The following is a 10,937-nucleotide window of genomic DNA, read 5'->3' as shown; positions in this document are numbered from 1 at the left end:
TATATATATATATATATATATATATATATATATATATATATTTTTTCTATGGGTATTTTGGACAAAACCTTATTATTTCTGTTCAAAGGCCACAATAATGAAGCATCAAACTAAAGCCGGCATTTGAGCTAAATCTAACTAAAAAAGTATAATTACACAACAAAACTCTTTACAAATTTCATTTTTCATTGCAGAAAAGCAAAGTTGTGTATGAAATCATTCTCATTGCATTTACCATCTTCTGTTATACGTAATACGTTGTAGAAAGCCTTGAATATATCCAATGGAAGTTCCCCCTTTTATTCTAGTGAACCGAATGATGATAGGTAGATGGAGGCTACAAATGAAAATCAATAGGCTTTTCTAAAGGTTAAATTGAAGAACCGTGTTTCATGCTAAGACAGTGCTTGACAGCCTTTCTCCCTTTGAAGTTCACTTTTGTTGGAGCATTGTGTTCATTCACATTTATATCTCAAGAATACACTACTTAGGAAACTTTGAAGCTCCTAAGACTTGGCATTTCTTTACAACTATGCCATTTCGATCTTTATGCTAACATTGAATTCTTGTAAACCTAATCCTTACAGAAGTGTAGTGCTTATACATTATGAAAATCTAACTGATCATCCTACCTGGATTCATGTCTCAATTAGATAGAAAAACCAATTTACAGCCAGCAATTAGAAAATATGCTTTGTATATAAGTTGTAATTGGTAGAAAATTAATCATTTTCCATACATGTACAGTGGTGGCTGACATTCATCCTTATTATTCCTATATGTACAAAGGAACCCTCACAATGAGGATTATCAAGTCAAAAGCAGAAAGTGAATACCTTTATCATGGTATCAAAGCCACGCCTATAGAAAAAGTACGGGAATTCGGTGATGGTTGATTACAAAAAATCTTCGGCGTCTCTGTGGGAAATTTTCGACGTGTGTGGTAGACACGACTCTCAGTGTCTCTTGGGTGAGTAAAGCGGCCTCTTTCCGGCGTCTCTTTGTGTGAACGCAATTCCAGTATCCTGTGTGTAGGCTTGACGTGATTTCGAGCGTCTCCTTTCAGGCGTCTCTTGGGTAAGCGATGCAGCTTATCTTCCGGTGGACGCGATTTTAGCGTCCTTTGTGTGTGGATTCGATGTGATTCCGGTAACTGGTGAGTTAATGTGAATTTAATTGGGTTAAGATACCTAGCCATATTAATTCATTTGTCTTGGGATGGCCAGTATTAGAGTTTATTGGGTTACATAATTGGGCCATATTAATTCATTTGTTTGGGGGCGGGGCCAATTGTTCAAGATTTTTATTGGGCTGACTTAATTGGGTCAAATTAATTCATTTATTTTGGACTGACTAAATTTAATTTGGTATTGTTATTAATATAATTAATTGTTAGTACCATGGCAACCAACATTTCTGATTGTTTTGCTGTGTGATTTACGGGAAAAAATTATTCTGTATGGGAATTTCAATTTCAATTATTTGTTATGGGAAAAGAATTATGGGGTCACATTGATGGAAGTGACTTGATTCCTACTGAAGCTGCTAAATTGGCTCAATGGACAGTGAAAGATGCAAGAGTAATGACATGGATTTTAGAATTTGTTGATCCTATTATTGTCCTAAATCTGAGGACATATAAAACTGCTAAAGATATGTGGGAGTATTTGAAAAAGGTTTACAATTAGGACCACAAGCTGGATGATTTCAGTTGGAATATGAGATTGTAAATTACACTCGGGGCAATCTCAACATCCAGGATTACTTTTTTGGGTTTCAAAATCTATGGGTTGAATTTACTGATATTATCTATGCTAAAGTACCACTTGAATCATTTGTTGTTGTTCAGACTATTCATGAACAAAGCAAATGTGATCAATTTCTGATGAAGTTACGACCAGAATTTGAGGCTACGCGCTCCAATTTGATGGATTGTGATTCGCCGCCTTCTTTGGATGTATGTTTTGGGGATTTACTTTGAGAAGAGCAGCGTCTCACAACACAGGCCACTTTTCAACATCATCACATGACATTTAATGTCGTCGCTTATGCAGCTGATGGGAATAACAAGGGAAGGGACATGCGGAAAGTTTCAATGTTTCAACTGCAAAGACTATGGGCATATTACTACTCATTGTACTAAGAAGTCTTGCAATTATTGCATAAAGTCGGGACACATTATCAAAAATTGTCCTATTTGACCTCAGAATCGCCATGCCAATGCATATCAAGTTTAATCCACCAGCTCCTGAGGCATCTTCTATTGTTGTACAACCCGTTCTTACTCTTGAAATGGTGCAGCAAATGATTGCATCAGCTTTCCATTACATTTTTCTATTCCTAGTTGTTTATCTTTGGCCTGTATAACCGTTAACAAAAAAAGTAAAATTTGGCACAAATGTTTGGGCCATCCAAACTCAACTATCCTATCTTATTTGTTAAATTCCAATTTGTTGGATAATAAAACTAGTTCTTCCATAATTTGTACTTTGATTGTTCTACATGCAAATTGAGAAAGAGTAAGACTCTTCCTTTTCCTTCTCATAGTGGTCATGCCAAAAAGAGTTTTGATATTGTGTATAGTGATGTTTGGGGCATTTTGCCTGTCGCCTCTCATTCCCAGTATAAATATTTCGTAACTGTTATTGATAATTATAGCCGATACACATGGATCCATTTTCTCCATTTTAAATTTGAAGTACTTTCAGTTTTCAAGACTTTTGTGACATGTTGAGACCCAATTCTCTACCAGTATTAAAATTTTACGATCTGATTCAGGTGGAGAATATATGTTTCATGATTTCTTAAAACAGAAAGGGATTTTGGCTCAACGATCATGCTCTTATACTCATCAACAAAATGGGGTGGCAGGACAAAAAAATCGTCATCTATTGGACGTTCGTACATTATTACTTGATTCCTATGTTCTTTCAAAATTTTGGGTTGAAGCAGTATCCACTGCAGTTTAATCAATCGATTGCCTTCACAAATTTTACGCTCTGACTCTCCCTATTATCGCCTTCATAATCAACATCCTACTTATCATGACTTGCATACTTTTGGGTGCATTTCTTTTGTTTATTTACCTTCTCATGAACGACCCAAACTTTCTGCACAATCTGTTTAGTGTGCCTTTATGGGCAATAGTGTTTGACACAAAGGTCATGTTTCCTATGATCCATGTTCTAATAAATTCTGTATTTCTCATAATGTTGTTTTCTTTGAGCAACAACCTTTGTTTCCTATTCATGTTCAACATTTGCCTGAAATTAGTATTCTCCCATATTTTGATGATTTGACTTCTCATCTTGAAAGATTCAAGCCGAGACACGTGTATGAGAGACGTCGACCAAATAGGCCTCTTCTTAAAGTTGACCTCACATCTAATCTTGTCCAACCGCTCTCTTCAGAGCCTGAGTTGTAGGCGCGGATCTAGCACCTGGCAAGCACCCGCGACGGCGCGTGCTGATCCGCCAGGAGAATTATTTTTTGTTGGTAATAGATTAAAGTTTACCTTATATTACTAGTAAGTCATTTTGTTCTCAATCACCCGTGTAGCTCAGTTGGTTGGATGTTGCATATTTTTATATGACGTCTAGGGTTCAATTCCTTATTAAGGGATTTTTGTGAAGATGGAGACAAAGGGATTCGAACCTGCAAACTCTTGCAAAGGTTGTTGCCAACTTAACCATTGTGGCACTTCTTGATTTGTGTCACTTCATTTACAAAACAATATTTATTAGGTTTTAACTGGTTTAAGCCAAATTGTAAATATTAGAATTCGCGCTCTTCTTTTGAATTATACAAAACTTGACAACAATGTCATTTAATGAGTCATTTTTATTCTTATAACAAAATTATATATATTCAATTCGAACAAAATAATTGTTATATTTAAAAACTTTAGGCTTTATTCGATTTCCATTTTTTCTCTTCTTTTTATTTACACATTCTTCAATAAAATAATATTATACGCAAATTCAAAAATTTTATTTATTTTTAGCCACACTTTCTCCTTCAAATCACTGTTTAAAAATACATTTTTTACCCAAAAAAATGGCATCAAACGGACTCTTAATATTTTGTTGCGATCGGCAGTAGATGGTCAACGACTGCCCGTGCTGACTCAAAATCCTGGATTCGCCCCTATTGAGTTGGTATCAGATACTGATGTACCTCCTGATTTGGGTCCTCAACGAGCTACCCATATTTCTCAACTGCTTGATAGATGCAGTTCTTTTTATTCATTTGTCACTACATTGACATCTATACCTCCTAGTTATTCGGCGGAAGGCTATGGATGGAGAACTTCGGGCACTTTAGGATAATCTTGCTTGGGATATTGTTCCTTGTCCAGCCACTCTCTTCTGAGGCTGAGTTGGTATCAGATACTAATGTACCTCCTGATCCGGGTTCTCAACGATCTACCCGCATTTCTCGACCGCCTGATAGATGTGGTTCTTTTCATTCATTTGCCACTACATTGACATCTATAACTCCTAGTTATTCAGAAGCAGCTAAACGTAAATGTTGGTGGAAGGCTATAGATGAAGAACTTCGGGCACTTGAGGATAATCTTGCTTGGGATATAGTTCCTTGTCCACCTAATGTCAAGGCTATTTATTGTAAGTGGGTCTACTGTATTAAGCTTCGTTCTGATGAAACTCTGGATCGTTATAAAGCTCGCCTAGTTGTTCTCATAAATAGGCAGGAATTTGGAGTAGATTATGCTGAGACATTTGCTCTAGTGACAAAGATGACTACGGTGCGCACTGTTCTTTCTATTGCTGCCTCTCAAGGGTGGTCTCTTCACCAAATGGACATCAAAAATGCTTTTCTTCATAGTGATCTGAAGGAAGATATTTATACGATACCTCCTCTGAGTCTTTCTTCTTCTTCTTCACAAGTTGAAGAAGTCTTTTTATAGGTTGAAACAAGCTCCTCGAGCATGGTTTCAAAAGTTTCGATCTACTTAGTTACAGTTTTCTTTTATCCAAAGCCAATATGACTCCTTCCTATTCTTTTGCAAGACATCTACTGGTATTGTTCTTTTACTTGTGTATGTGGATGATATTGTTACCACTGGCACGGATTCTAGGTTGATCACTTAACTCCACAGCATCCGCCGGCTTCCTTTCATATGAAGGATCTTGGTCCACTTACATATTTTTTAGGGTTGGAAGTACATACCAATTCCACGGGTATATTCCTGAACCAACACAAATACATCCAAGACTTGATCACTTTGGCTGGTCTTCAAGATTCTTCGTCTGTTGATACTCCTCTGGAAGTCAATGTTAAATATCGTAGTGAGGAGGGTGACTTCCTTCCTGATCCTACTAGGGTGACTTCCTTCCTGATCCTACTATCTTTCATCAATTAGCTGGGAGCCTCAACTACTTGACCATCACTAGGCCTGATATATCATTCGCAGTCTAGCAAGTCAATCAGTTTATGCAAGCTCCACGACATCTCCATCTTGGGGCTGTTCGTCACATTGTTTTTTCCTGCTGGCTCCACGACATCTTCATCTAGGATCTTTTTTTTCCTACTTGCTCTCCCATTCGTCTTGTTGCATTTAGTGATGCGGATTGGGTTGGGTGCCCTGATACTCGTCGTTCTGTTAAGGGTTAGAGTATGTTTCTTGGTGATTCTTTGATTTCCTAGAAGAGTAAAAAGCAGGCTTGTGTGTCTGAATCTTCAACTAAATCCGAATACCGTGCCATGTCCGTTACCTGTTCTGAGATTATTTGGCTTCGTGGGCTTTTAGCTTAACTCGGCTTTCCTCAATTTGATCTTACACCCTTAATGGGACAACACAAGTGCTATTTAGATTGCTACAAATCCAATATATCATGAACGTACAAAGCATATCAAAATGGATTGTCACTCAATTAGAGAGGCTTTTAAGGCAAGTATTATTTCTCTTCCACATATCTCTATTGATCTTCAAATTGCCGACAAATTTACCAAAGCTATGACACGACAACGTCATCTCTTTCTTGTGGGAAATTGATGCTTCTTGATCACCCAACATCAATTTGAGGGCGGATGTCAATTAGATGGGAAAACTAATTTACAGCCAACAATTAGAAAAGATGTTTTGTATATTAGTTGTAATTGGTAGAAAATTATTCATTTTCCATACATGTACAGTGGTGGCTGACATTCGGCTGTGTAATGTGCGTAATTATTCCTATATATATAAAGGAACCCTCATAATGAGGATTATCGAGTCAAACGCAGAAATTGAATACCTTTGTCATCATGTACATTGAAGGGTTTCATCTCGAAAGTGATGACAAGACCTTTTTTCCTTGGACCCATATGTTTAGTCTGTCCTGATTCAAGCCTTTTGATCTGGATGACTTTAACAGTTTGGAATGTACTTAGTATTCAGTCCTTATTCCGGAAGAGGCGTTCTGCCCATTGTTAAAATTATAAGAACCAATATCAAATATTAACAAAATGCACACAGTAGAAGTATGGGAAAAAGGAATTCGCTTCACCTTCATGGAAAAATTTAACATATTTAGTTTCTTTTAGGTCTTTTTATTGGTAAAAACTGATTTTTACCATAAAAAGGAGAAAAATCGTATACTGTTTGTCATTACTGGCAACTTCATCGTATATTGTTTGTCATTAATCTGGCAACTTCAAGCATGTCATTCAGCATATGAAAGTTCAGCCAAGATGGCTGTGAAGCTATATGATGTTAAATAAGACACAAGTCCAAGAATTTTTAGTACATTTTTAAGGTACAAACAAACAAATTACTTTTTTAGATGCAATTGGTGATTTAACATGCTATTGCAGCATGGAAGGATTCTCCTTCAAGTGTCACAGCCATTACTTATGGGTGTAAAATAGTCATGTTGTGCACACTGAAGCATGCTGTATATAAATAACATAAATTATTGGCTTTCTTACTGCTTTAGTTTTCGGATGAGCAGATACTTCCCTATTAGACTGAGATTTGCTTTTGAATTGGCATATTTAAGCTTTGCAACATTTAATAATCTGTTTGTTAAGAATTGGAGAACCCAATATATTTTGGTAACGATAGCTTTTAGATGCAAACATTAAATAGTTTCATGTTTGCTTTTAGATGTACATTATTTTTTTTAAGGACCATTAAATAGTTTCATGTGCAATGAGTTCAGATGAAAGGAACACTGTTGACGCAGACTCAGTCCTTGGCATTAATGCTCGAGTGCTGCTTGATGTTCAAGCCATTAGTTTCCTTTTGATTGTACATTCTACATTGTTCATATTGAATAGGCTAGACAAAAATTGCATGCTGTGTTGCAGAATGGATGAAATTGCCCTGACAGGGACATCCACAGAAAGCACTTCCAAGAGTGTAAGCCTAGATGGTGCTAGAAAAATGGCTTTAAAAAACATTGAAGCTTTTGTCCTGACCTTTTCTGACCCACGAGCATTTTCTGCTGCTGCTGCATCATCAGCTCCTACTGCACTGACCCAAGTAACAGAATCTGCTCGGATTCAAGAAGCAGGCCATCTAAGATGCAGGTTCCTCTCTCTCTCTCTCTCTGCCTGTGCCTGTCTGTCTGTCTGCAATCTCATCTTGTTGGTACTTGCTAATTTAACATTTTCTCTTTCCTATTTATTTCATTACTTCCTTCAAAAGAATTGTTGATAAGCAACTAGAAGTTTGGCACAGTAAGAGAAGTCTGCTTGAGGCATTTGTTTACCTATGTACTTTACCATTGAGTTTCAGAAGTGCACTATATTCTAGTTTTGCTGTTTATAATGCTGATAGCAATGCATTTGTTCTTCATCAAAGCTGATATTTGGTGGTGTCTGCTACCTTGATAAGATCAATATTAGCAAAACATTACTCATTTAACTATTCTAAACTGTATTTGATTCTATTTTTCCTGAGTGCCTCCACCCTCCGGGTGGCAACTGACATCACATTTCTACCCTTCTCATATCCAATTTGGAATCAATGAGTCAATCTTCTTCATTATATAGATGTTGTGTTTTTCCACATGCCTTTGTTAAATATCGATAGTCTTGCTGGATTCTCAATATTCTATCCTTGCAGTGTGATTTAGTGAGCTTTAGTGAGCTTTTCTTTTAAAAAAAAAAAAAAAAAGGTTGAACCCCAACCTTAAGGGCCCCTCACCGCCCCTGCCCTAAAGCATCGTGAGGGAGGTAAATCGCAGGTTATGTCTCCAAGGGTACAGGGTGGAAGGCTGCTTGTACACTTGCACACTTGCACTTACCCAAGAGCCAAATTCATATTTCAGGATTCGAACCCTTGACGCAACAGCCTCAAACAAAGCTGGATTTCTCCACCCTCTCCTTTTACCACTTGGAGATGTGCCCTGGGGGCTCTTTAGTGAGCTTTTCTTGAACATATAAAGGGATGTTTATGCTTGTTTAAAAATCATATCTAATTTGGAATCAATGAGTCAATCTTCTTCATTATATAGATGATGTGTTTTTCCACATGCCTTTGTTAAGTATCGATAGTCTTGCTGGATTCTCAATATTCTATCCTTGCAGTGTGATTTAGTGAGCTTTTCTTGATCATATAAAGGGATGTTTATGCTTGTTTAAAAATCAGCATGACTGTGTAAGCTGTAATTTGCACATGCTAAGCAGCTAAGGTTGATTTTAAAAGAGAATTTTTAAATTGATACATTTAGTTGATAAGCTCCGCGAAGCAAAAATGATAAAAGCAACCTTAGGGGAGAATTCTGGTTGTAAGGGTTTCTGAAATCTAAGCAGATTTAAGGTTTATGTATTTGATGTATTACTTTTTGCAAATAAATTCTGGCCTTCACCAGCCTTGGTTCACTGATTCCCTGTGCTTAGTCCTGGATTCAAATTTCTCGCTATTTGCTTGTGTTATTGCTCACCGTATCCAATCAAAATATGCAAGGTTTTCTTCTCTGATTTTCAAACAGGTTACCTTTGTTTAAAAAGATGGTAACATACAGCATTTTCTTTCTTTCCTTCCTATCAATTCTGTTATTTTAGTTTCCCTTAATTTTCTTAAGTGGTTTTCTGCCTTCGTTGGCTAGCTATTGATCTTGTCCGTTTCGGATGCTTTTCCAACTTCTGCTTGATTGCATTTATTTTACTCAGTGGTGCGGAGATAGGAAGATTTGTTGCGATGCTACGAAATCCTTCCTCTATACTAAAAGCATGCGCCGCATTTGCTCTTCTTCAGGTAGATGTTTCCTCTTTTTTTCTCAATGACTTGCATACATTGTATGCTGAGTAGTCCTTCTACACTAGTTTAACATCAATTGTTAAATTTGCAATTGTAGTTTACCATCCCTGGTGGCCGGCATGCACAGCATCACGTAGGACTTCTGCAGAATGCTGGAGCACCAAGGGTGCTGCGTGCGTCAGCAGCAGCAACAGGTGCCCCACTGGGAGCCAAAATTTTTGCACGTATTGTTCTCCGAAATCTGGAGCAACATCAGAAGAGATCTTTGGTCTGAGTAGCTGCTGATCCAACAATAACTCAGCAGGAACAGATGTTTGAATGGTCGAAAGAGTTGTTAGGGAAAAATACAATCTCAATTTGCAACTCATTTGTAGGTCCTTATTGGCTTTCTTGCTATATAAGTTCTTCCTAAAGAGCCTGCAATTCTGCCACCAAATAAGATTGTTAGCATAGGTTTGTGTGGTTTTTTTTCTTCTTCACTTTCCAATTGTTTCTCAGTTAAAAGTTATAAACATGACATTTGTGCATATGCTATTACCTTGAGACTCGTTTTAAGTTGTTTCTGTGGTGACCTTTTTTGTGAAACTGTGATTGTTCGTTGGCTTTGCCGGCTTCTCATGTCCATTGATGCATATCCTGGTGACATATATTCGCCCATTCATGTTCCTTTAGGTGCAGATTTTTAGTACTGCTTTGCTTTCACCTCATATATTATATTTCTTTGAATCATTAGAAGTACAAAATTTTTTAATCTTCAATCAGCAGGCTTTTGTTTGCACAATGTTACTCCAAACTTAAATCGACCATGAAGAATTCACGATAAAAATGTAAAAAATTCACTTTCTGAACATTTTTGTATGCTATTATTTTTTGTAAATTTCACCATAGAAATGGTCCATTTGATTTGTTATCGTGGAGATTTGAGATTATTTTTCATTGACAGGGTGTTAAGGTGGACTACATAGCACTCGATAATATTAAAGAAGGAAAATTAGTTAAAATTTTTGAAAATATGGATTAAGTGATTGATGTATTTCATTATAGGGATTTATGATTATTTGCAATTTTATTCTGCAAACTCAATAATCCATCCTATTATACATTAATTTCCTAACCTCAATTACAATCGAAAGTGGATATAAATTATAAACTATTGCAAAATTCGTTCTGAGTTATGAGCCTGAGAAATCTAGCTTTTGCCTACTTACCTGGAGCGTTGAGGTAAGAGTTGCTTTGAAAATGATGATATGATTGGTTTTCTTCTTCGTCTGGGTAGAAAATGCCATGAGAGGATGCGGTAGACCAAGAGTAACATGGTTGGAGGTAGTTCCTTCCAGAGGAACTGGTTTTGAACTTTCGGTATCAGTAAACTAAATTGAGCGCCGCAAAAGGATCTATGGGGGGTAAAAAAAAATAAAAGATTAGTTTTTTTATTATTGTAATTCCATCGTGGTTTGTTAAGGTTAATGCTTCCATGTTCAATACGTAGGATCTTCCACACTTTCAGCTCAAAGCAATTTGAAATTTTCGACGTTGATTTAATGTCTTCAAGATTGCAAGAAGACCATTATTAACTGGAAGAGCAAAGATATGTTGAGCTGGGTTTTGCAAGATGAACAGGGCTGCGTCGGGGTAGGGTGCCACCATATTATATGAAAGATCAGACAATACCCCTAGTACAGGGGATTGATGCTCAAATTTATTTATTTTGGTCATTGTCCAGTGAAAT

At 36.8% G+C, this 10,937-nt stretch overlaps 1 protein-coding gene across 6 annotated transcripts in view; it reads left to right on the top strand.

Moving 5' to 3' along the window:
- The window catches only part of LOC111380052 (protein ARABIDILLO 1-like), a 27,601-nt gene extending 17,780 nt beyond the window's left edge, over positions 1-9,821 (top strand). For 5 of the 6 annotated variants that reach the window (XM_023003517.1, XM_023003519.1, XM_023003514.1 and 2 more), the window contains 3 exons: positions 7,282-7,533; positions 9,121-9,205; positions 9,306-9,821. In XM_023003517.1, the coding sequence (XP_022859285.1) occupies positions 7,282-7,533; positions 9,121-9,205; positions 9,306-9,482 (514 nt within the window). In that variant the 3' untranslated portion in view covers positions 9,483-9,821. The remainder of the gene's footprint in view (positions 1-7,281; positions 7,534-9,120; positions 9,206-9,305) is intronic. The other variant, XM_023003518.1, reaches the window with a different exon arrangement.
- Positions 9,822-10,937: the final 1,116 nt, after the last annotated feature.

Source organism: Olea europaea, unplaced genomic scaffold, assembly GCF_002742605.1.
Source record: "Olea europaea var. sylvestris unplaced genomic scaffold, O_europaea_v1 scaffold2090, whole genome shotgun sequence".
In the NCBI taxonomy this organism is placed as follows: domain Eukaryota; kingdom Viridiplantae; phylum Streptophyta; class Magnoliopsida; order Lamiales; family Oleaceae; genus Olea; species Olea europaea.
This window is presented reverse-complemented; position numbering and strand designations above follow the sequence as displayed.